The sequence below is a fragment of the Tiliqua scincoides genome, chromosome 1 (genome assembly GCF_035046505.1).
Source record: "Tiliqua scincoides isolate rTilSci1 chromosome 1, rTilSci1.hap2, whole genome shotgun sequence".
Lineage (NCBI taxonomy): Eukaryota > Metazoa > Chordata > Lepidosauria > Squamata > Scincidae > Tiliqua > Tiliqua scincoides.
The window spans coordinates 25,240,900-25,267,262 of record NC_089821.1 but is presented as its reverse complement, the minus strand read 5'-3'; the positions used below and the strand labels follow the sequence as shown (position 1 = coordinate 25,267,262).

General features: G+C 46.6%; 1 protein-coding gene across 2 annotated transcripts; it reads left to right on the top strand.

Annotated features, from left to right (window-relative positions):
- The first annotated feature begins 15,967 nt into the window (after positions 1 to 15,967).
- SLC35C1 (solute carrier family 35 member C1) lies at positions 15,968 to 22,385 on the top strand. 2 transcript variants are annotated; one of them, XM_066635660.1, is made up of 3 exons: positions 15,968 to 16,034; positions 18,325 to 18,866; positions 21,657 to 22,385. In XM_066635660.1, the coding sequence occupies exons 2-3, from the start codon at positions 18,356 to 18,358 to the stop codon at positions 22,214 to 22,216; spliced, it is 1,071 nt and encodes a 356-aa protein (XP_066491757.1). In that variant the 5' UTR covers positions 15,968 to 16,034; positions 18,325 to 18,355; the 3' UTR covers positions 22,217 to 22,385. The 2 variants fall into 2 exon arrangements, with proteins under 2 accessions (XP_066491757.1, XP_066491749.1); XM_066635652.1 differs by lacking the exon at positions 15,968 to 16,034 and having other exon boundaries at positions 17,960 to 18,866.
- Positions 22,386 to 26,363: the final 3,978 nt, after the last annotated feature.

Sequence of the window (26,363 nt, the reverse complement as noted above, 5' to 3'; positions counted from 1 at the left end):
CCCCCCCCCTCCATACATAACTTCTTTCTTCTGCATTGTGGCAAACATTCTACGCTACTGACAAGGCATGCTAGTCTTGTTGGTACAGGTGCCTTGGGGATAAATGGCAGCTTTGGGGCTGATTTTCAGATGGAAAGGGCTACATCATCCTTTCCCATGCACCAGATCTGAATGAAGGGGGCCTGCAACTGTGTTTATTTAAATAAAAGCACTTGTAGTTTTAAGTACACCTCTTCAAAATTCAAGTCAATGCATACGTACTTTGACCCTTAGATTCCCATGAAGAATATCTTTACCTTTGTGGTGCTGGGCAGAGTCACCTGTGCAGTGATGGGGGGGAGGGGAGGAGAAGCCAGGGCAGGCCTAAGACTTCCAGACACCTGAGGCAGCCTGCAAAATGCTTCCCCCCTTACTTGTTGATGTGCCAGCCTCTTCGCCTCCCACTCTTCAATGTTCTAGCTCAGGGCTGCCCAAACCCCGGCCCTGGGGCCACTTGCGGCCCTCGAGACTTCTCAATGCGGCCCTCAGGGAGCCTCCAGTCTCCAATGAGCCTCTGGCCCTCTGGAGATTTGTTGGAGCCCACATTAGCCCAACGCAACTGATCTCAGCATGAGGGCGACTGTTTTACCTCTTGTGTGAGCTGTGGGATGAGGGCTCCCTCCACTGCTTGCTCTTTCACGTCTGTGATGCAGCAGTTGCAGCAAAGAAAAGGCCAACCTTTGCTTTGTGCAAAGCAAGACCTTCATTCATTCATATAAGTTCATCTTTAATATATTCATTTATGTAAATTTATTCAAATTTTACATGTAAATTAATTCTTCCCCCCCCCCCCACACAGTGTCAAAGAGCTGATGTGGCCCTCCTGCCAAAAACTTTGGACACCCCTGTTCTAGCTTATCCCCTCCACCTTTCCTCTTCCTCTATGTCCCCCTCTTCCTTTCCAGTCCGGGGAGGGGGAGTGGGAGTGGGAGAAGGAGGAGTGAAGGCAAGCAGGTGAACAGAGATGGGTGTCGTTCCCCCCCCCCCATCAATTTGCTTCCTGAAGCAACTGCTTTAGGAGGCCTCATGGAAGGATCAGCTCTGGAAGAAGGCCTGGAGTGGGTGACTCCCTCATTTACCCTAATCTGCCCCATGCCAGGGCCCAAATCAGTAGATTCTGCTGAGGACAAAGCCAGGCAGAGAGATGCCAATAAATCCAATCATGTTCAGTGGGGCTTACTTCCAGGTATGGTGTTTAGTATTGCAGCCTGTGGGCCCAATCCTATCCAACTTTCCAGCACTGGTGCAACTGCAATGCTGCCCTGAGGTAAGGGAACAAATGTTTCCATACCTTGAGGAGGCCTCTGTGAATGCCTCCCCATCACAGGAAGCAGTGCATACCCCATTGGCACAGCAGCACTGGCACTGGAAAATTGGATAGGATTGGGCCCTGGGACTGCAATCCTATACCATACCAGTAAGTAGCACTGAACTTAAGGGAGCTTCTGAGTAGCCATGAATAGCATTTCTCTGTAAGTACGTAATTGTGCTCAGGACAGGAGGGAGCAAGCCCAATCTGCTTCACCTGGTGAAGTGGGGGGAGGGTAGAATTTTCTCTTCCAGTTTGCTGGTTGTAGTCTACTTACTTTGTCCAATAGAACATAATGGGAGACATTAAGGCTTACTCCTATCATCAGATCCCACCAACTTTGAGTTCCATTTCTCAGTCATGCTAGTGTGACATGACATTGGGAAGAAAGGAACCCAAGAAGCAGCATTTGTATTGAGAGGTTGATACAGCAGGAAAAGACCAGGCACTCATGTAAGTAAGCCCTGTGTGGAGTAAGCCACACAGGGCTAATTCCAATTCCATCCAGCAGGAGGCACTGCATTGCATATTACGCCTACATTGAAAGAATTGCCAGGTAATCATGGTCCTGATCAGCTGTAAATGCAGACGGATTCAGAGATCCTTGTGGTCTCCTAAGCAACTCTGCACTGGTGCTTCTAGCAAATGACTTGCTATCTTGCCAGCTCACGTCCCTTTTATGCTACTCTGCTTCCAAAAGCTCTCCAAGCCACAGAGGTTATGGGGATCATTTCATCCAAGGGAAAGAGAAATGAAATCATCAGGGACTCAGATAGTGCAGCCAGGAAGCCTGTTATAGGCCTCATAAATAAAAGTCAGTATAGGCTGCAGGCACTGCAAGGCTTTATAGGCCCATAAAGCACCCTGAGCTGCCACTGAGGCTGGAGAAGAGGGGTGGGAAATCTAATTTCACAGGATTTAAAGCAGGTGAGAGATATATAAATGTGTGTTTTTAATAGTAATTAATGCCTCCATTCAGGACCACTTAGGTCCCTGGTTTCAAGTGCTTCCACGGGCGTGGGTGATAAATCACAAGGCTGCAACCTGCTTGCAGCACTCTGGGGTAGTGGCTTTCCTTTACTCAAGCCTCAGGTCAGCAGAACATGGAAGAAGTCTCTTGGGGGTGGTTCCCAGTGAGAGGCAGACCTCCTGGATGCTTCTTAATGGGAGATAAGATGCTTTCCTTCAGAGGGTTCTCCCTCTGTTTGTTGGGGAGGGGTACATGCTCTCACAGAGCCCCTCATGTGTCAGAGGACATTTCTCCCAGGTGACACGCCACAGGTTCTGCCCCACCACCTGCTTGGCAAAGCAGGTTGAAAGAAAAATAGGTTCACAGATTGCTGCATTTGCAGGTGCAAACAGCCTGGCTCCACAATAGCCCAACCCTGCAAATTTAAACACAGGAGCAATTCCAAAGCAGAAGCACTGCTAAGGTGTCAATGTCTTGCTATCTGATGGCGATCCAGCATCAAATCAAATGGGTAAGTTAACACCATGGCAAATAAAAGTGAGTTCATGTGCTAGGCAATAGGCTTGTCTTCCAATTCTAAGTCCCACAGGACTGGGGGCTGTAGCAAGTCATTATCTCAACCTCTATTTCTTATCTGGAAAATGTGAATAATAGTAGCCTATCAGACAAGATAATCATACAATTTATGAGCAAAGTGGATACCAGAACTATAAAGTGTAATAAGAACATAAGAACATAAGAACAGCCCCACTGGATCAGGCCATAGGCCCATCTAGTCCAGCTTCCTGTATCTCACAGCGGCCCACCAAATACCCCAGGGAGCACACCAGATAACAAGAGACCTGCCTCCTGATGCCCTTCCTTGCATCTGGCCTTCTGACATAACCCATTTCTAAAATCAGGAGGTTGCACATACACATCATGGCTTGTACCCCATAACGGATTTTTCCTCCAGAAACTTGTCCAATCCCCTTTTAAAGGCGTCCAGGCCAGTCGCCATCACCACATCCTGTGGCAAAGAGTTCCACAGACCAACCACATGCTGAGTAAAGAAATATTTTCTTTTGTCTGTTCTAACTCTCCCAACACTCAATTTTAGTGGAGTGTTGAGTTTTAATGCTTCATAATAGGCAATAATTATTCCTAAATAAGAATTCCACCTCTGCAATTAATATGAAAGACTATGTTCCATATTCTCTATGTTCTTGCACAACATCCCATGCAGATATGAAACCATGGATGTTAAACAAATACCTACATCCCATATTGACACACACTTGTTGTTCTGGCACACTCTGTACACAGTGGTCTCAGAAGGGAGAAAAAGAACAAAGGCTGGACGCTTGTGGGGAAAATGCATAGTAACATGAAGGCAGTGAACCTTGGTCTCCAGCAGGCAAACCTGCATTTTGGCTTTCAGAACACATTCTGACCCATAGCCTTGGATCATTGCCTTCACTGACACAAGCAGGATGAGAGACAGTGTTTTGGAGATGCGCTTTTTAGCTTCTTATCTTAGTTGATAGAATGTTGTGGTTAGCTAAAGCCCCAGTTAGTTGTAGCCAGCTGGCAATCTTTGACCCACAGTAAACTCAGCTTGTTTTTTGCTGTTTGAGATTCAATAAAGAGAGCTTGTAGGAGGCTGGGAGAGAGAACACTCTCACATTTAATCTCAGCTTGTTCAGCTCCAGCCTTCCTCCTGCTTTTATACTTCAAACCTGTCTGGTGTCTCTTTCTTTGCTTCTGCACCTGCACCACATCCAGCAGCTGGGTCTCTGAGTCCTGCCGCTCCCAAAGTAAATGCAACAGACGCTGAACACACTGATTCTTCAACAAAACTCCACTTGAAATGTGTATCATTACCAGTTGGGTGTTTTGCAGGAGATGCTACAACTCCAAGCTGTAGTAGCCCCTCCTATCACATGTTCTATGTGTTCTTTACACAAGGATATCATCTGTGCCACAAGCTGTAAAGGTGATATAAAACTGACTTGTGTTAGTTTATTAGTGCTTTATTAGACTTTTATTAGTGCTTATAGCACTAATAAGCAGACCTTATAGCAGTGTCTCATTGATGGATGTTCCAAAGAGACAGGAAATCATGGGAATTGCAATACAGATATTTACGGTAAGACCAACAACATTTTTTTAGGATTATCTGGGGAATCTCTGTTGAACGAGCTGGGCTTCTCCTCTAGATCTGTGCTGTGATCAGAAGCCTCAGCAGGACCTTCATGACAGTTACTTAAAACTATAGAGAAAGGCATGTGATGCTTTCTGAACTTCAATGCATTCGTGGAAGATTCAAGCAAATTCTTCCCTTAGGGCCACTGTCGGCATTACTCTTTTTTAAGGTATATTCTTACAATGGTTTTTATATGAATGCCTAAAAATGTAGCAGGTGAATGTGTATGTACAGGTACATCAGTTAGAACTGTAAGTGAGGCAGATTTGGCTGTGGCTTCCTGAATGTGCACATGGTTGAAAATCAATGCTTGCTGCTGCATAAATGTATGTATGCTACAGTTATGACAATGTTGGCAGACTAAAGGCTTATACCTTTGTTTCCTCGGATCTTTTTAAGGCAATGTTTTTCAAACAGTGGTAAGAGTACCCCGATGGTCCGTCACAGTATGGCAAGTAGTACTTGGCCATATAGATCAGTCATTTTCAACCACTGTGCTGTGGCACACTGGTGTGCTGCGAATAGTCTGCAGGTGTGCCATGGGAATGTGGGGAAGGGTCATATATTAGTAGGGCCAATGGGGGATGTGAGCCCCTCACCAGCAGCGTGGTGTTCCTTGTCAATTGTCAAAAAACTGATGGTGCACCTTGACCATTTTAGTACCTTCTCAGGGTGCAAACCTAACCCCTTATGTCAGTGCTTTCCAGCACTGGCAAAGCGATGCCATTGGGACGTGTGCTGCATCCTGCATTTGGGTGTCACTCATGGAGCCCTCCTCAAAGTAAGGGAATGTTTGTTCCCTTACCTCAGAGCTGCATTGCCCTTATGTCGGTGCTGGAAAGCACCGGCATAAAGGGTTAGGATTGCGCCCTCAGTGTGTCGGGAGACAAAAAGGCTGAAAATCACTGATATAGGTTATTCTGCATAAGTGCCATTGCTGCCATGGGCACCATGCAGCACTGCTCAGTCTAGCCTGACCCTACAGGAAATGGAGATTTATTTATTTACTCAATCTGTATCCCACTTTTCTTCCCGAAGGGCAACCAAAGCAGCTTACCAAACCATAAAACCACATTGTAAACAGTATCAAAACAAATGTTGCTGGAGCACATGGCCAGCAACATTACGGGGAATAATAAAAGCTTTTTCAAGTATGTTAGAAGTATGTTAAGCACTTCAAGTATGTTAGAAACACGCCAGAGAAGAGGTTGGCCCTCTGGATGGTGAGGGAGGGAAAGGGGAGATAAAAGGAGACTTAGAGATGGCAGAGAAATTAAATGAGTTCTTTGCATCTGTCTTCACGGCAGAAGACCTCAGGCAGATACCACTGCCCGAACAGCCCCTCCTGACCAAGGAATTAACTCAGATAGAGGTTGAAAGAGAAGATGTTTCAGACCTCATCGATAAATTAAAGATCAATAAGTCACCGGGCCCTGATGGCATCCACCCAAGAGTTATTAAGGAATTGAAGAATGAAGTTGCTGATCTCTTGACTAAAATATGCAACTTGTCCCTCAAAACGGCCACAGTACCAGAGGATTGGAGGATAGCAAATGTCACGCTGATCATTAAAAAGGGAAAGAGGGGGGACCCGGGAAACTATAGGCCAGTCAGCCTAACATCTATACCGGGTAAGATGGTGGAATGCCTCATCAAAGATAGAATCTCAAAACACATAGAGAAACAGGCCTTGCTGAGGGAGAATCAGCATGGCTTGTGTAAGGGCAAGTCCTGCCTCACAAACCTTTTAGAATTCTTTGAAAAGGTCAGCAGGCATGTGAATGTGGGAGAAACCGTGGACATTATATATCTGGACTTTCAGAAGTTGTACAAATTGATGGTAAGGCCACACCTGGATTATTGCGTCCAGTTCTGGTTGCCACATCTCAAAAAGGATATAGTGGAAATGGAAAAGGTGCAAAAGAGAGCGACTAAGATGATTACTGGGCTGGGGCACCTTCCTTATGAGGAAAGGCTACGGCGTTTGGGCCTCTTCAGCCTTGAAAAGAGACGCCTGAGGGGGAACATGATTATGAGACAAAATTATGCATGGGAAGGATAAAGTGGATCGAGAGATGCTCTTTACACTCTCACATAACACCAGAACCAGGGAACATCCACTAAAATTGAGTGTTGGGAGGGTTAGGACAGACAAAAGAAAATATTTCTTTACTCAGCGTGTGGTCAGTCTGTGGAACTCCTTGCCACAGGATGTGGTGATGGTATCTGGCCTGGATGCCTTTAAAAGGGGATTGGACAAGTTTCTGGAGGAAAAATCCATTATGGGTTACAAGCCATGATGTGTATGTGCCACCTCCTGATCTTAGAAATGGGCTATGTCAGAATGCCAGATGCAAGGAAGGGCACCAGGAGGCAGGTCTCTTGTGTGCTCCCTGGGGCATTTGGTGGGCCGCTGTGAGATACAGGAAACTGGACTAGATGGGCCTATGGCCTGATCCAGTGGGGCTGTTCTTATGTTCTTATTAAAACAAGCTTAAAGCTCTCACAATAGAAGACAAAACCAGCAGCAGTCACCTTGTAAGAGAGGGCAAACCCTATAAAAGCTAATCACCGTGGAAATCATTTACACAAAGCTCATATTTATGGCTGGGACTACCATGCAATGGCAGTGAGACTTGGCTGTGAAGCAGTCTGGACTTGCTCTTCAAAAGAGGGCATTGGGCAAGGAGGCCATGGCAGGAGTCAGCAGCAACTGGAGAAGGCTCTACCTTGCTGCAGGAATCACTGTGTTTTAAGCTGCCTACTCCTGCACATAGTGGCTGACCTGGAGGAAGAGGTTTCTGCAAAAGGCAAGGTTGAACAGCCCTGTCCCTCTGACCTGTGTATTGTTTTCTGATGACATGCTTTCTACTGCCCTCTAGTGTCACTATTGGATTATAGCACCATGTTTTGTATTCCAGATAAAGGTTTACACAACACAAAGCTATATATTAATCAGTATAGTAATTTGATTGCAGGAAATGCCTTTATGATTATCATCCCACAGAGGGAGAAACATGAATATTGCTATAGTTATTGTTTTCCATTAACTTGGAACCACCCATACAGAGCATGAAGGTGATGTGATGCCTGCTCAGAGGGTTTTGACATCTCTGATAGACAGACAAGACGGGGATGGAGGGGGAGACTAGAGATTGTCAAGGGAGTAGTGGAGGTGGGATTGGGAAGCGTCAATAGTAAAGAGGCAGCTATACAGGCTCAGGATGGTAGTGGCAACAGCATATTTGAAATTCCACGTATACTTGTCACTGGGTCTTTCTTTATGTATGCTACCCCAAAGTGCAAGGTACTTTGCTAACTGATTCAGAGCACAATCTTAGCTTGCACATGAAACAGGCAGGCCGACAGGCCTACTCTGTATCCAGCACAAGTTTGGGGCTGACTGCAGGCCAGCCCGCGGCAAGGGGAAACATTTCCCCTTATTCCATGTCGTGCTGCAGTAGCCCCAATGGGTCTACTTGGATCTGCACTGTCTGATGAGGTGGCGAAAATCCAAGCAGCCTGGAACTGCCCTGGGCTGCCTGGGGCAGGGATCAGGATCTGGCATAACTGCTGGGTCCTGGCCCTGCCTCTCGCTCCCTGCCTACCCACTCAAAGTTCCGCCCGCCGCCTGCCCTCCCCTGCCCCGAAACACCTCCTCCCCAAACATTCCCTGACACCCTCTCCCCAGGGCCCATGGTGGCATGGGGAAGCCAGTGCACTTCCATGTGCTGGCCTATCTCCCAGAAGAGTGGTGCAATGTGACATTCCCAGGCCAGCACAAGGGACTTACTTCGGCCCAAGTCCATTGTAGGATTGTGCCCTCAGGCACTTAAAAAATGTCAGCTGGCTACAGAGAACATCCACCCTACCTGGGCAGCTTATTTAGAACAAAGCTTGGCAAGACAGTAGTAGATAATTGTGCAGGAAGCAGCCTGTCCTTGTTGTGGGAACTGAGATGATATACAAAGAGACCTATAATTGGCTGTGTAGTTACATTATACTAATGAAGCAAAATGACAATAAAGGGAATTAAATGAAAGACGTGAAAGCTGTTCCCTGCTACAGTGCTGCTTTTGTAAGGAATATGGTATTTCTATGACATTATTTTTGCTAGAAGTCACTGCTAGAATGCAAAACAAACCCAGACCCCTGATCTGAACATTAGTTCCAGATCTGCTTCATCTGTTTGGGAGACCAGCATAACTTCAGCAGTTATCTTCAGCTAGTACAGCAGCCTGTGTTGCAAGGAGAGAGTGAGGAGAGTAGTTAGGAGCAAGTGTGCCTGGTCTACATTTCAGCTTAGCCATGGGTGGCCTTATTTTTATCTCCCAGCTGTAGTCCCTGACCCTATAACACTGACATAATCATGCTTGGCTACATTAACCAGAGTCCCTGTATGGATCACTTAGTGCATAGGAGGTGTTCTTTGTGCAGTTCGTAGGCAAAAAAGCATTTGTGCCAAATTATTTTCTTTGTTAGAGAAGCTGCTTGGAACTGTGGGATAACTTTTGCCACTACTGTACAACTACAGTTACAGTTGGCAACCTTCAGTCTCGAAAGACTATGGTATCGCGCTCTGAAAGGTGGCAACTAATGCCATGAAAAATAATCACATGCATCTCCTCCTCCCTCCCTCCCCCTTTTCCAATTATTACTAGATGGATACACTGGTACCATGATAGTCAGTTGGAGATATGTACAACTACTCTGGGCATAAAAGATATGTATTTTAGACCGCAATCCTAACCAGCTTTCCAGCACTGACATAAGGGCAATGCAACTCCGAGGTAAGAGAACAAGCTTTGCCTTATCTTGAGGAGACCTCCGTGACTACCCCCCAACTGCAGGATGCAGCACATGCCCCACTGGCACAGCTATGCCAGTGCTGGAAAGTAGGTTAGGATTGCACCCTTAGTTCCCAAAATAGCATGAATGTGAGGGAAACATTTCACTCATCAGTAGTGATGTCACCAGCACTATCAATATGCAACAAAATCAGTGAGGAATATCACATTCCTTTGGGACCTTCCACGCTTCATCTTCCAGGGAATAGGAGCTTCAGATAAATAGCAAAGCTGGCCATCTGCCACTACCTGCCTTCACCTGGCTTGGGCTGTAGCATATTCCAAATGCATTAGTCATAACTAACTTTACCCTGACACACACACTGCTGAGATGTCATAAATACACTGTCTTGAAAAAGGAGGGATGGGCTAATTAGCTGATTCCAAAATTCTAGCTGTCATGACTCATTGACTTACTTGTTCTCCCCAGACCAGCATGGACTTGAGAAAATAAACTAGCAGTCCATGCACTTAGTGATGAATCTATGCCATCCTCACTGGTGTTTTTCTAATCCTCCCTACCCCTGAATCACATCTGCAGTGCTTAATCTAGCAGCTTCTATGACTACAGCAGGCGGCTTCACAGATAGACGTTACTAGGTGAACTTCACACCACACACATCAGAGATCTCACAGTAATTTTATTTGCATCCCAAAGAAAACAGAATGGGGAACAAAATCAAGTAGAATGAGGAACACTGATAGCAAAATAGGTCTGCAGCTTTCACCTACTTGCATTGCACACAGGTGTTACGTAATCAGAATTGACAACCAAATGGATATAGCAACCTTTTCAGTGTAATAAAACAATTTCATACACCAGAATAGCACACATTCACCCAGGACAGAGACATTTCATACTAACCTAAGATCATTTATTTGCAAGGAACTAGCAAGGTAGGTAAACATAAGAAGAACTGAAAACAAAGTACCTGCAGCTTGCTACACTGCTCTGCATGATGTCACCTCAAGAACAGGTTGGCACAGCATACTTTACAAGTAGCTCTTCTATACAAGACTAGAAACAGGTGCTTCCACCTTGCCTTGCCTGCCTTCCTCTGGGTCAGATCCAGTCCTGCAGCTAAGACTGAAACTCCTGCAGAGTCTTGACTGATGACACCCCTAAATGTTCTTCAGTTGCTTGCTTATTTATGAAAAGATTTATACTCCAAATGTTCCCCTCCCATGGGAGGCACTCAAGGTGGCTTACAACATAATAACACAATACAGAGTGCAAGATTAAAACAATTAAAACAATAAGGCAGATCAGACCTCAATGGTTCACATCTGGTCCCAAGTTATTTAGGCCTTAAAGGTTAAAACCAGCACCTTGAATCACATTTGGAAACATACCAGCAACCACTACAGCACTGTTTAAGTATGACCTTACCATACCTTGGGCTAGTAGGCAAAAGAGGAGTAGCATTTTGCAGGTGCTGAGGTTTCCGGATGGTCTTCAAGAACAGCCCCAGAGTATTTTCCAGTAATCCCAACAAGATGTAACAGATGCATGGACAACTGTGACCAGGTCTGATTGGCCTATGAAAGAATGTAGTTGATGCATCAGTCTACACAGGGGAAAGCACCCCAGGCGACACCAGACACCTGGGCATCCATGTGCAAATCCAGGCCCAGTATTCCCAACCTGTGAACCTGCTCTTTCAAGGGGGCTGCAGCCCCCCTGGAACAGGCTGACAATCCAGAACCTGGATCCCAAATCTTCTAACCAACAGCATCTCTGTCTTGTCCAGATTTAACTGTGACTTGTTCATGTCATTCTCATCCAGCCCATTACCAACTCCAGTCAGTGGGACAGGTGTGTCACTGTCACGCAGCCAGCAGTGTCATGCCGCTGTTGAAAATCTGACATCCATAGAAAAGTGTGTTCCATCTGGTAAGGCCCTTTCAACTGGGTACCTGTGTGAACTGAGCGTGAGTAAGGTGGAAAAAGCGGACCTCTTTGCTAGACTTTCTGTCCTAAGAGCAACACATTTGCAAGCATTTTGCATCATAGCAGTGTTACAAGAAACGGTCTTGGTAAGGAAAGTGTGCACCTGTAGTGCCACCCTATAGAGCCCCTTATCTTATTGATTCACAATGCCACAATGCATAATTTGCTGGATGAGCACCAAGCTGTGCCTGGAATATATCTCCTCCAATATCAATTACCACCTTGATGCTATGACCTGTGTAATTGAGAAGGAAGCTCATCTGTGCCAGCACAACCTCTTGTCCTGTATCCACTAAACATAATGCTCCCTAATAGATTGTGGTATTAATCTATGCTTGAGTCCATTCAGGCATAGTGTGCGGTATGGATGTAATCAACATTTGAGTACTGTGAATTCTACATGATGCATGCGATTATGTGACGGAGCCTAAAGTTTCATTATACAATGATATTTCTAAATATTGACAGTGACAGAAAACTGTCCCAGCTTCATAGCCACATAAGGGCTGTTTGCCTGACTCAGCAAGAAGAAGACAAATGGAGCTTAATAGTCATAACTATTGTAGTTAGGCTTTTCAGTGCAACTCAACAGACTACAACAGTGATTTTCAACCTTTTTCATCTGAACGCACACTGACAAGGTGCTAAAATTGCCAAGGCACTCTATCAGTTTTTTGACAACTGGCAAGGCACACCATGCTGCCAGTGAGGTGCTCCCATCCCCAGTGGCCCTACTAATCAAAGACCCTACCCCAAATTCCCATGGCACACCTGAGGATCTTTTGCGGCACACCAATGTGCCATTGCTCACTGGTTGAAAATGGCTGGGCTATAAACATTAGTCACCTTTGGAGTGTTACCTTTATCATCTCATTTTAATCCCTCTTAGGAATATTTACTTTTAAACCTTAGGATGACACTGGAAATACTGAATGGATTACACTAGTTCCCCTTACCACCTTTCCCATATGTCTTTGGGCAGGAGGATAAACAATAGAGGATAAGCAATAGCGAGGAAATCCAAATAGGAAGGGACATATAGATATATAGGAGGATGTGTATTCTTATGCAGAATTCTCTATCATCAGATATAATGATGGTCTAAACCAGAGGTGTCAGACATAAGGACCATGGGCTGAATGCGGCCCCTGGAAGCAACTTATCCAGCTCCCATGATAATTGGGCTCTCCCAGCTTGATAATTGGGCTCTCTCGTATCTTGAAAATACAAACAAGATTTGCACACTTTCTCTTCTGTCATTTGCAGCTAAGGAGTTTCTATGTGAGACTAAGGCACAATCCTAACCAACTTTCCAGCACTGACAAATGCCTGGGGCATTTGGTGGGCCGCTGTGAGATACAGGAAGCTGGACTAGATGGGCCTATGGCCTGATCCAGTGGGGCTGTTCTTATGTTCTTATGTTATGTTCTTATGACATAGCTGTGCCAATGTGGTGTGCACTGCATCCTGCAGTGGGGAGGTAGTCAAGGGGGCCTCCTCAAGCTAAGGGCATGTTTGTTACCTTACCTTGGGGGCTTCATTGCAGCTAAGTCAGTGCTGGAAAGTTGGTTAGGATTGTGCCTTAAAGTGCTTATTTCTGGCATGTCACTTTCTGCTTAACAAAGTCACTTCCAGCCCTTGGCATGCACCATGAATGCTATCTTCAGCCCTCTATATGAAATGAGTTTGACATCCCTAATCTAGACTGCTTTTTAAAAGGGGTGAACAAATTAACAGAGGAAGTCTTTAAATGGATCCAGGAACAGTGCGCTGCTGAATACCACATTCTGTAGAGAAACGGGGTGGGGGGGTTGCTGCCTCCACACCCTGCTCCTGCCTATCAGCTTCCTATAAGGCATTAAACCAGTCACTTTGGAAACAGAATACTGGACTCAGAGAACCTCTGGGATGAAGCAGGACAGCTCTTCTGATGTTTGATTGACAAAAGCATATCAGGAATTTAGATTCCAGCATCCTAATATGAATCCAGCCCTATGATCTGCTGCAGTCATGATCACCATTTCCTTGACTGAAGGCCACCATCCTATTCATGCTCACCTGAGAATAAGGCTCTTTGAGCATAGTGGGTCATTTCCATGCATAGGATCAGGCTGCTGTGTTGCTAAAACTTGTCCCTGCAGTTTGAGCTTTTCCTCGCCTCAAACTCTCACATGCTGTCACACCCTCTTCTTGCACTGAAGATGTGCAGGGGGAGGGACAACAAAGAGGAATACCATTGGCTAAGGGATACCATTGCAAGGGAGGGGGTAATATGCAAGAGGAGAAAGGAAGAGGGATACGATTATCAAATGTAAGTACCAGAAGCCAAATGCAGTTCTCAAAAGCTCTTTATCCAGCCCTCAGGCTCTCCCAGCTCTTCCATCAGTTGCTGTCAGCTGCTGAGCTGTACTGAGAGGTGTCACTGCTGAAAGGGTGGCCTGCATAATAATTGGACTCTCCCATATCTTGAAAAGATGATCAAGATTTCCTTATTTTCTCCTCTGTCATTTGCAGCTACTGAGTTCCTTAAGTGAGAAGAAGAAGAAAAACACTCATTTCTGGTCATGACCTGCTTAATGACATCACTTCCGGCCCTCAGTAGGCATCATGAATGCTATTCGGCTTGCTGCATGAAACATGTTTGACACACCTGATTGTAGAGTACACTGTATGTTAATTTAGGGCACATATGGTGCAGATTTAACCACATTTCCTCGGAAGTCCTAATGAATTAAGTAGGCTGTACTTCTAGATAACAACGTGTAGAATTGCAGACTGATTTTGCATAAATCCTGATGAGAGTATCCAATAGAGAACAATGGAAATATAAGTGCATGTTTTATATCAGCAGAGGGCAGCACATGGCCTCAAGCAGCCCTTGACTGCAGCCAGATTGTGCAAGACTGTAGAGCAGGGGTGCTCAACAGGTGGATCACGATCTACCGGTAGATCGAGAAGCAAAATGAGTAGATCGCAGAGTGCCGACCCCCCCTTCAGGTGCCTCTGGGAGGAAACGCTGGGAGTAAGGCCCATTGTACTCAATGGGGCTTACTCCCAGGTAAGTGTGGCTAGGATTGCAGCCTCACAGCCTAATCCTAGGCATGTCTACTCAGGAGTAAGTCCTGTTATACTCAGTGGGGCTCAAGGTACACCAACATACATTGTACACATAAATGTTATATGTTATGATGGCGCGAACATTGTAAAAAAAACTCTGGTAGATCTCCAGGCCTTGCTGGGTTTCAAAGTAGCTCTTGAGCCAAAAAAGTGTGAGCACCCCTGCTGTACAGGCTACCAGAACCACTTAACTTACTACTAAATTTAGCTTGTGCTTTTGGACCTGCATGTCTCAGGGGAGTTTGCCACACGCACATCCTGCATGCACACTAGCTCAACACAGATTCAAAAGCACTTTTATCTTTAGTATTGCTGCATATTATTGAGGCAAAGAAGGAAGGCCCATAGCCAGGGACAGACTGCACTTGCTCCCAGTGTGGAAGGGTTTGTCACTCCCGAATTGGCCTTTTCAGCCACACTAGACGCTGTGCCAGAACCACCATTCAGAGCGCGATACCATAGTCTTTCGAGACTAAAAGTTGCCAAGAAGAGACTGCTGCATATGCCCCCCCCGCAGCACTGAATTCATATATTCAGATTAAAGTTGCTACCCAATGCATAACTACCTGAGAACCTACTGAACCCAGAGAGACCGAGGGCCCAGTCCTTTCCAGTGCCAGTGCAGCCATGCCAGTGGGGCATGCACTGCATCCCGTGGTGGGCAGGCAATCACAGAGGTCTCCTCAAGGCATGGGAACATTTGTAACCTCACCTTGGGATTGCATTGCACCAGTACTGAAAAGTTGGATAGGATTGGGCCCTTACTTGAGAAGGGACTTTGTGGGCTTACACTGCACTACCTGACCAGTCTTCCCTAGTATTTGTAAAACTTTTCTCACAAGCGCAGAAGCAATACCAGTTTGGGGGGGGGGGGCAGAATTATTGAAACTTCTCCTGTGTGCCTCTTGTAGCTGCCAGAAATTCAGGAGACGAATGTCCCCAACCTTCATCTCATCCCATGAAGGGATGACCAGGAAAAGCTCCACCTGCTCATTTTCTGCCCAGTGGCATAGCTAAAGGGGGTGCAAAGCACTAAGTTGTGCAGGCGCCTGAATGCGCCTCACAAGTGGCCCTTGCCCTTCGGAGTCATTCTGCGCAGGGGGAGCAAAGCAGAGGTGAATGGCTCAAAGGGGGGCCACTTGCACAGTGGGTTCAGGCATCTGCAAAACATAGAGTGCAATCCTAACCAACTTTCCAACACTGGCATAGCTGTGCCAGTGGGGCATGTGCTGCATTCTGCATTGGGGGGCAGTCATGGGGGACTCCTCAAGGTAAGGCAGTGTTTGTTCCCTTACCTTGGAGTTGCATTGCCCTTATGTCAGTGCTGGACAGTGGGTTAGGATTGCAGCCATAGTGCTTTGCCCCCCTCTAGCTACGCCACTGCTTCTGCCTACTATGCAGCGTTGACAGGCACTTGAGCCAGGCTATAAGGAAACAGAAAGTTGGCACTGCTCAGGGGAAGTGACAGCACCTCAGGTGTGGTATTTCCCCTTGTGGGAGGACGGAACTGAGGGGAGGGATAACAAGGAACGATCTGGATCCGATCCAATCCGGAAAGTAAAACGGGTCCTACTGCAGGAGGAGGCAGGAGAGGAAGAGCCCTTGTCCCTGTTCAGGTAAGGCAGGTGAGTGGGGTCTCTGCTTCCACCACCTCCAGCCCAGGTGGGGCTCAGCTCCCTCCCCTCCCAAACCAGGAGCCCAAGCCCAGGCATGTCTACTCAGAAGTAAATCCCCTCATAGTAAATGGGGCTTGCTCCCAGGTAAGTGTGGATAGGATTGCAGCCTTTGAGCCCAATCCTATGCATCTCTACTCAGAAGTCAGTCCCATTAGAGTCAACGGGGCTTACTCCCAGGAAAAGATGGATAGGATTGCAACCTCTGAGCCCACTCCTAGGCAAGTCTACTCAGAAGTAAGTCCCATTATAGTCAATGGGGCTTACTCCCAGGAAAGTATGGATAGGATTGCAACCTCTGAGCCCACTCCTAGGCAAGTCTACTCAGAAGTAAGTCCCATTATAGCCAATGGGGCTTACTCGCAGGTAAGGGTGGATAGGATTGTGGTCCGAGTAGCGTTGAGAAGAAGCAGCGGCCAGCAACGCTTGGCTCGCCTGTCCCCTGCCCCGGGCCGTGGCGGGAAGAGCCCGGTGGATCTGTCGGTGGTTCGCCACCGAGAGATGCAGGTGAAGCTCGGTCTGCTCTTCGCTGCCATCACTGCTTGCGAGGAGCGGGTGCCCGCGGTGGCTGCCCCTTTCCAGGGAGCGGCAGCAGCCATCACTAGCCGCTGCCTCTCCTCCTGCCTTCGGGGCAGCGCGGTGGTTGGCGACTCGGGCTGCAATCCTACCCACGCTTACCCGGGAATAAGCCCCGTTGGCTATAACGGGGCTTACTTCTGAGCAGTCGTGGCCAGCTGGGCTGAGGTTCCCTTCTGGAAGACTGGGCTGCCCGGAGAGGGGACCCAGGCTGCAACCCGATCCACACACTTACCTAGGAGTAAGCCCTATTGGCTCTAATAGTACTCAATTCTGAGTAGACTTGCAGAGGATTGGACTCCCAGGCAGCTGCTGTTGCCACCCTTCCCTGGCTCGCCTAGCTAGCGAGCAGACAGCCCAAGCCCAGGCATGTCTACTCGGGAGTAAGTGCCAGGTGTTGAATGGGATTGACTCCCAGGAAAGTGTGCATAGGAGGGCTGTAGGCGGGGCTGTCCCCAGGCTGCGCTTGGGCGGCTGCGCTCTCCCTCTGTGCGTGCCACACTTGGAAGGAAGGAAGGAAGCGCTCCCTCCACCCAGCAGCACCGCAGTTTTATTGCGGCACCGCTCCCAGGGCGAGCGGGGAGGCGGCTCTGCCCAAGCCTGCCCTCATGTGTGTGCCGCGTGGCAGCGGACTAGAACCAACCAGAGACGCTCCCTGCAGCCAGTGGCGTAGCTAGAGGGGGGTGCAAAGCACTAAGCTTTGCAGGTATCTATGAGCCCAATCTAGGTATGTCTACTTGGAAGTAAGCCCCATTGTAATCAATGGGGCTTACTCTTAGGTAAGTGTGGATAGGATTGCAGCCTCAGAGCCCAACCCTATGCATGTCTACTCAGTCCCTTTAGAGTCAATGGGGCTTGCTCCCAGGGAAGTGGGGTTAGTATTGAGCCCGAACGCGTCGTGCAAGTGGGCCCTCCCCTGCACAACTTAGTGCTTTGCACCCCTTGTAGCTCTGCCACGGCTTGCACTGTATCAATGCCCCCGGCGCTCACTTGCATCTCTCTCCCCCTGCTTGGCACGGTGGTCTGCGGTGCTCCCAGCGAGCAAGTGGCATCAAGAGCCTCCTGCACTTGCCCACCTGGGCTCTCCCTTCCTCCTGGGCCGACTCAGGGAGCAGGCAAGGAAGCCGGAGCACCCAAAGGTGCCTCCCACCCGTGCGCTCCCTCGTCCTCTCCGTGCGCAAAACGTGGCAGAGCCCAAGGCAAACTCGGCTCCTTTAAGCTGATGAGGCTGCTGAAGACCGTGCCTGGTCTGCGCAGTCGCAATCGGAGCTGAACGCGGAGGCTGGTGGGCGAAAAGCAAGGAGGAAGTGGATGACTGGGCTCTGGGGAAGAGGAGCCAGTGTCCCTGGTAAGGCCGGGACCCCGCCTGCCCTCCCCACCACCCACCCAAGTGTCCTTGGCAGCAAGTCCTGTTGATTGCAATGGAATCGCCTTCCTGAGTCCAGCAAGAGTTCTGTTTCCAGGCATGCACCCACAGATCTCCCTGACCCACTGATTGCTGCAGCCCTCCCTCTGAAAGTGCACAGAGATTTTGCAACCGCCTGATCTCTCTGTGCATAGCAGAGAGAGACCCCCCCGCAGAACACTGATTGCAGGGGAGTGACTGGGGGCAGGCAACCTCTCTGATCTGCGTCCCCTTCCTTTGCATCATGAACAGGGTCCAGCTGAAGCGGTCTGCGATCCTCAAGATGGCACTCAGCGGCTCCTCGGACCCCCTGCTCCCGCAGGAAGAGGAGGACAGTGGCAGCAAGCAGCTTCCCTTCCTGTTCAGGGCCATGCGGATTGCCACCGTGGTCTCTCTGTACTGGTTCATTTCCATCACCATGGTCTTCCTCAACAAGTACCTGTTGGGCAGCCCGTCACTGAGCCTCAATGCCCCCCTCTTCGTCACCTTCTACCAGTGCCTCGTTACAGTCCTCATCTGCAAGATCCTGAGCTTGCTGTCCTCCTGCTGCCCACTGGGCTATGTGGACTTCCCTTCCATCCGCATGGACCTCAAGGTGTCCCGTAGCGTCTTGCCCCTATCAGTTGTCTTTATTGGTATGATCACCTTCAACAACCTGTGTCTCAAGTACGTTGGTGTGGCCTTCTACAACGTGGGACGCTCCCTCACAACTGTCTTCAATGTGCTACTGTCTTACATGCTTCTAAAGCAGACTACTTCCTTGTATGCCCTTCTGGCCTGTGCGGTAATAATAGGTGAGTTAAGCATTGAGACAGTGTTGAGGCAGAGCCTCATAAATTAGAGTTGCCCATTATTGTGCCCCATGAAGTCTAATCCTGTGCATATTTTTTCAGAAGTACCTCCCATGAATTCAGTGGTGCCTGCTCTCAAAAAAGTGTACCTAGGATTGCAGCTATACAGTGTAATCCTATATGGGTTTATTCAGTGGTAATTCCATTGTGTTTAGTAGAATTTACTCTCTGGTATAGGATTGAAGTTTTAGAGCACCTACTAAAGATTATTTATGGCCCAATCCTATAGGGCACTTACGCAGGCAGAACTCCTGGCTGGCCACCGTAAGAGCAGCTGCAGCATCATAAAAAGTTTGCCACTATCACATGCTTCAGGGTGACTGGCACAAGCAGCCAAAGATCCTGCACTTGTTGCAGTGGCTTCTGAATGCTGTGCTAGAGCAGGTAAGGTGACAGATTGGGCAGATTGGGGTTGCAGGGAGAGAGGGCATAGATCTTGGAGGTAGCAGCATGCACTAGATCCTATTCTTTTCCTAGCCCGGACCTGCCCCTTGAGGCTCATTGGACGTATGCCAGTTAATTAGCTGATGTGGGTCCAATGAAACCCATTGATGGTTAGGCAGCATACAAACGGGTAAGTTCCAGGCCATCTGGTCCAGAGTGACCAGATACAATGAAGGACAAAGTGCCTATATCTTTAACCATTGTATAGAAGAGGAAATTTGGGGCAGGTGCAGTATTTTAAACCCTTCCATGTTGAGCTGCACCTGCCCAGATTCCCTTTTCCATACAATGGTTATAGTCACTCTATCCTCCACTTTATCTGGTCACCCCATAGCATGCAGCATGTGCTCTGTCAATGACACTACATGCTATGAACTGGTAGGGAATAGGATTTGAACAGGGGAAAGGTAAGTCAGCCCCAGGAGAGTCAACAGGGCTCACTCCCAGGGATGCGTGGACAGGAGAGAAGCCTGCCAGCGGCTCCTCTCCAGGACTACTCATGAGTCAGCCCCAGTAGACTACTCACTCCAGGACTGCTTCACTCCCAGGGAGCTCACTCCCAGGGCGGGGCTCACTCCCAAGAATGCGTGGACTGGAGAGAAGCCTGCTATCGACTCATTTTGCCTGGCGAGCGACTGGTAGATTGGGATCGACTTATTGAGCACCCCTGATCTAGGTGATGCTGGATTATCAAATATGCTGGACTGAGAATATACAGACATCCTATAGCAATGGGGTTACTACTTACAATACTCCAATTCATTTGATTTGTCCCTGGGCAGCTTCCATAGCCTGTCTCTGCCTGCGTAGGGCCTGGCAAGGTTGGGTATCTGCTTCTGAACTGAAAGCACTTCAGCAAAATCTTGATGCTGGCCTTTTGCGTGTCAGGTAGTTGGAATGTTGCTTTTTTTTCAAAGGCTTTAGCCATTATGTTTGTGGTGAAAATGCACCCCATCATGAGCACATCTGGGGAAAGAGAGGACAGAAGTTGAAAAGCTGAGCAGGAGTTATACTGAACTATTTTAAGTCAAAACTTAGAGGCTATAGCCATTTTCAGAGCTTGGTATTTTAATACAGATTTTGTTTTTTACCCCACAATTTCCTTTTCCTTCACCTAAAGCCAGTCTCAGTAACCATTATCCTCCCTGTTCCACTCATCTTTGTCCTGGTGTATATTCTACATTGAGCAAGCATCACAGCATTTGTAGATATGCCACTTGACTTGTGGGATACAGCCAATCCTGTGCATGTTTACTTGGAAGAGAGCCTCACTGAGTTTTTACTACATTTTATGTTCTACCTTTGTGCCCAGGGACTCGTATACAGGTATAACCTAATTATCTCTGATTTTTTTCACTTGTGGTTTTATCTCAACACAGTGAGAAGGACCCATTAAATTAAAGGAAAAAAGTTGTTTAGCAATAGCCTCATTAATGCAAGAGAGGGCAGCCAGCTGACAATCCATTAACCATTCTCTCTCCAGGCACTTAGAACAGTTTCATTCCAAGGCAAGTGACCCCTCCCTTCCCCCTCAGCATGTAAAAGAAAGATAATCACTTTGCATTGGTGAAGGGAGGGGTTGCTGGCTCAGAGTGAAGCCTTTCTAAGCTCCAGGTAAGAGATTGTCTACCTAATACCTCTTTCTTACATCACAAAGGTCAGTAAGGCTGTTTTTAAATTGCCTAGCAAAGGGACATTGTTTTTTAAATGGATTTGCTTTAATGCGATTTTTGCCACCCACTGAGTTCAGGCAACAGAACTCTGCAAATAAGGAGACTCAACCTGTATAGGACTTCCAGACAGTGGCCCAAATCCTAACCAACTTTCCAGCACCGGCATAACTGTGCCAATGGGACGTGCTGCATCCTGCAGTTGGGTGGCACTCATGGAGGCTTCCTCAAAGTAAGGGAATGTTTGTTCCCTTACCTTGGAACTGCATTGGCCTTATGTCGGTGCTGGAAAGTGAGTTAGGATTGCGCCCAGCGTTGTATCTAGGTGCTAACCATGTCCAGATCTGCTTTGCTGAAACAGAATTTGAGAGAACAATTTCTGTACAGTCATGATATTTTCCTCCAACATCTCCAGCAAAGTCAGGGGGGAAAAATCATCCTTGATGCATGTTTGCAAATGTCCAAAAAGAAAAAACAGGAAGGTGTAGAAACGGTGCCCTCCCCTTCTTCTGTTGTGGAAGACTGGAGTTTCAGAACTTTCAAGTTGTTTACTTTAACTTGCTTATTTTGAGGCTGGTCTCTTGATTCTTTAGTTTCATCCTTCTTCTCTACCTTGCAGGTGGTTTCTGGCTTGGTATTGATCAGGAGGGAGTAGAAGGCACCTTGTCATGGGTTGGTATTGCCTTTGGAATCCTGGCCAGCCTCTGCGTCTCGCTCAATGCTATTTACACCAAAAAAGTGCTGCCTGCTGTGGACCACAGCATCTGGCACCTAACGTTCTATAACAACTTCAATGCCTGCATCTTGTTTTTGCCATTCTTGTTAATCTCGAGTGAGTTTAGCACGCTCTACCACTTCGATAAACTGGGAAGCGTCTACTTCTGGGGCATGATGACCCTGAGTGGGGTGTTCGGCTTTGCCATCGGCTATGTGACAGGGCTGCAGATAAAGTTTACCAGTCCTCTGACGCACAATGTCTCTGGGACGGCAAAAGCCTGTGCCCAAACAGTGCTAGCTGTTTGCTATTATGAGGAAACCAAGAGCTTCTTATGGTGGACTAGTAACATGATGGTGCTAGGTGGCTCTTTTGCCTACACATGGGTGAAAGGGCTAGAGATGAAGAAGGAACAGGAGGAACCTCTTCCAAAAGCCAATGAGAAAAATGAGACTGGTGTCTAAGCTCACTGTGTGCACGTATGACCTCTATGGGTGCATGGAGTGGGGTTTTACTGAAACGTAAGCCAAGACTTGAAACTGGCAAAGAAGGAAAAATGCTGTGACTGCAAATATTCAGGGGATGGAAGTTGGAAGTGAGCTTAACACACAGTGTGCTCCAGTAAACGGCAGGGGGAAATTTTTACAAGGTGTTTCTTATGGGAAAGTGGCACATGTTGGTGATGGGACTGATGAATTTGGATAATGGCCTCTTTGCCAATCAAGGCACTTCTTAGAAATAGCTGCTATCTAAGATGCATCTTGCTTTCCCTTGATAAAGGAAGGTGTGTTATTTTGTTCAAAGACCAATGAGTACTAGGCTTTAAACAAGCCAAAATAGATTAATTTTGACTCTACTTATCCAGGTTGGAGTCCATGCTCTGACTCCTTCTCTGTTCCGACTTTGTTCTCTCACAAAGCACACTGGGCAATCTATTGTGCTTATCTGAGGTGAAACTTATGCTGGGACCCAGTCTCTTGTCCAACTAGGGACATCAGAAGTTTGTTGCTATCCTGTCTACCCCCATGGGGAAAATTTTGTACCAAAAAATTTGAGAGAGGGGCCTTGTAAAAGTGAGTTGAAAAAATGTGGAGCAGTTTGCTTTAATGAGAAGCTTTTGTTAGTATCAGTTGTTCCAGCAAGAGGGGGGTTGGAATCATACTTTTGAATTGCCTCACTTGAATGTTCCTCAGAGGAAATGGAGTTCAGCATGAGCAAATGCAAAAGTAGATATTGAAAGTGCTGTGATCTGGCTTTCTCAGAGTCACTGTGAAATTCCAACTCTAATTGAGCCGTTGTCTGATATGACCTTCCCATCATTACTGATACAGGCAATTTCAGTGGCTGGCCTGACCTATATTTAATGGACTCTGAAGAAACTAAAATGGCAGCATGCCCTTGTCTTTGGAACAATAGGATGTTTAAACATACTTGCCCACATTGAGTGAGCCCCTATGGCCTCCAGGACTCCAAAACTCATTGAAATTTTTAAGTCCACTTGCTTTGTTTCTTCTCCTCCCCTCCTTGAGGGAATGGACTTTCTCTTGTCCAAGCCCCATCCCACCTGTTTAATTTTGTACTGGGAAGTTAATCTTGCATTGTTGATCTGTGGTTATTAAACTTATTTAATGAAAATATGCTTTAGTATTTCTGATATGGCTTGATCCGTAGAGGTGGCAGGAAACGGAACAGAGGATCTTTGTGGCTACTGCAGATTTTAAAAGCTGAAAGATGATCCCTCAAACATCTGTAAACTAGGAAGTGATTACTTCAAGCTGTTAGCAACATAACTCGTTTCTGCCAGCCCACATTCATTCATTCATCTAAGAGCCATCTCTAATGTATTTATTTAAATTTTATATTTAATTTTTTTTTCCGGCCCTCGACACTGTGCCAGATATTTGATGCAGCCCTTCGGCTGAAAAGTTTAGAGACCCTCTCTACATCATTGTTTCTCAACCTTGAGGTCTTCAGTCTTATGGGGTAGTGGCAATTTACGGGAATGAAAAAGGCTGAAGACCACAGGATTGGAGTACCACCAGGTAAAGGGGGAGGCATCTGGTGTATGCTTTCAGGTACCAGGAGATAGTCTTGCTCAGGTTCTAAATTTTTTTCTGCTCTCTCTAATAATATTTGGTTAACAGTGAACAGTGCTGGGAAGGTATTAACGGGGATGGTGAGTGGGCGGCAATGGGGGCAGGAATGAGGGTAGGCGAGTAAGGTTCCAGGAGGAGCAGGATTAATGGTGGATCTCATCATTCATTCCTTTGTGTTGTGGCATAACAAAGGTTGAAGACCACTGCACTACATGGTATGGGAATTTCTCCCTTCTGTGTTGTAAATCTGCTTTCAGGAATATTTCTCTATACTCTTCCCCTTTTGTTACCAAAAAGGGCTGTTTTGTTTAGGGGAATTAGTATATTACCCTTTTGGAAACTTCAGGATCGAAGGCTGGATAACAAAACAGCGTAATGCAGAGAAAATCCCTTGTTTAGCTTAAAGAGGAGACTGGGAGAAAGATAACTTTCAATCAACGATTATATTTTTATTACAAAACACATAGGTAAACATAATGCACATGGAGAATTGATGTATAGGTTTCTAATACTTGTGTCTAGTGTACCTAGCTTTATGGTGGTTGCATGTGCCGTGTATTTGGTGCATCCGAGAAGGAATAAGAAAAGGATAGGTTGTAGGGAAGGATTTTAGGGGTTCCTGGTCTGCATAACCCAGTTGCTAACTAAGATGGGGGAGAATGGGAGAAATAGGTAAGATAGAAGGGAAAAGATTCCAGACACAAGATATAGTTACCTGTCCTGGGAAGCAGTTGGGGGGAGAGGGTGGAAGAGTCCTATGGAGGACCTGTGCCTTGGGGGGCAGCCAGAGAGAGAGAGACCATGTGGCCGGAGCTTCCTCTTAAAGGGTTATGGCTGACCTAGAATGACCTGGATGTGACCTAGAGCTGTGCACATGCTCAGTATACACACAGTGGTACACGTGGAGTATGTAAAACAGTGGAAGGGTCCAGAGATCAGCTATCAGCAAAGGCTGACCCTGGGGGAAGGGGGGGGTAGCTTGCTTCCTGTTGCTACTGGACTTTGGAGTCAAGATGTAGCTTAATGGCTGTGATTTAGTTAACAATAGGTGGAGGCTAGGTATTTAGACTTTGCTGCTAAAGTCTTCCTCCCTTAAGGTGTTTGCATGTTCAGTGATTGACTTAAACAATAAAGACATTTCCAGTGTCCCTAGAGAAAATGAATCTTTCCAGACTGAAGGTGGCCAACAACATGAGAAATGAGTGAGCTTATGATTTGACTCCTTTTTTGGCCTGTAAGAGAAGTTTTAGGCCTGCATTTTAGTCCAAAATACATAACCAGATATAAAAACACAACTTGGAAGGGAAAAGGGGATTTTCACGTAACACTTCCCCCCCCCCAATAGTTCAAGAAGTTAAGTTTTAAGTTCACTTTTTATTCTGCAATCGAATTTCACAGATTCAGCCACTAACAGTTAATGCAGTAAAACATATAAAAGCAGTTACTTTGGGAGTTTGTTTAACGTGAAAAAGTATGCAAATAAACATAGAAGAACAAAGGAAATGAGTAATTCTCACAGGCACGTTACAGTACAATCCTGTGCATGTCTGCTTAGAAGTAAGCTGTACTGAGTTCAGTAGGACTTCCAAGTAAGAGAATATGATTGCAGCCTTAGGGCGCAATCCTAACCCACTTTCCTGCACCAACATAAGGGCAATGCAACTTCGAGATAAGGGAACAAACATTGCCATACCTTGAGGAGTGCTCCGTGACTGCCCCCAAACTGCAGGATGCAGCACATGCTCCACTGGCACAGCTATGCCAGTGCTGGAAAGTTGGTTAGGATTGTGCCCTTAAATAGTTTAGGAGTACTAAAAGGATAACAGAAATTGGGAAGTATGCTAGACTTTCCTAAGAAGAATCTTTGGTTGTCCCATTGTATGCCAGTTGCATGCAGAAAGCAAGTGTACTTACTGTAAACACATGCTCTGGAGAAACATACGCATGGATTGCATATTTACATGTACCCCCAAATATGTTCCTGGATGCAAAAACTATGCATAATATTTGGTCATGATGCGCAGACTGTCACCATAAGAATAAAAGGGCAAGAAGAAGTAAGTCAGAGTCCACTCAATTACAAACAATGAATTTCCAGAGAAAAATCAATATAGGAATTAAAAGCAATGAGATCAAATAATAAAAGAAACCATATAATTATAAAAGGAGAAAGGCAACAGATCACTGTTAAACCAATGAAACCTCTCCCAGAAAAAGCAAAATCTTCTGACAGAGGCAATAGGAGAGGGGTGTTGCGTGTTCTTGAGGCTAGAGAATAATTTGGCTCAGAGAGAGAGAAGCTGGTTGAAGCAATCTTCCACCCTCTTGGGGAAAGTGTTCTCCCTTTTATAGAGGAAGAAGCAGGGGAATGCTTCAAGTAAATCTAAATGAAGGCCTGCAATTAAAACTTACAAAAATTGAAAAGAAAATGCTTGTTTAACCTATATCTAATCCAAGGTGGCATCAAAATATACCATAAATCATGCTTAAGGAAGGGAATTGCCATTTAATTGGT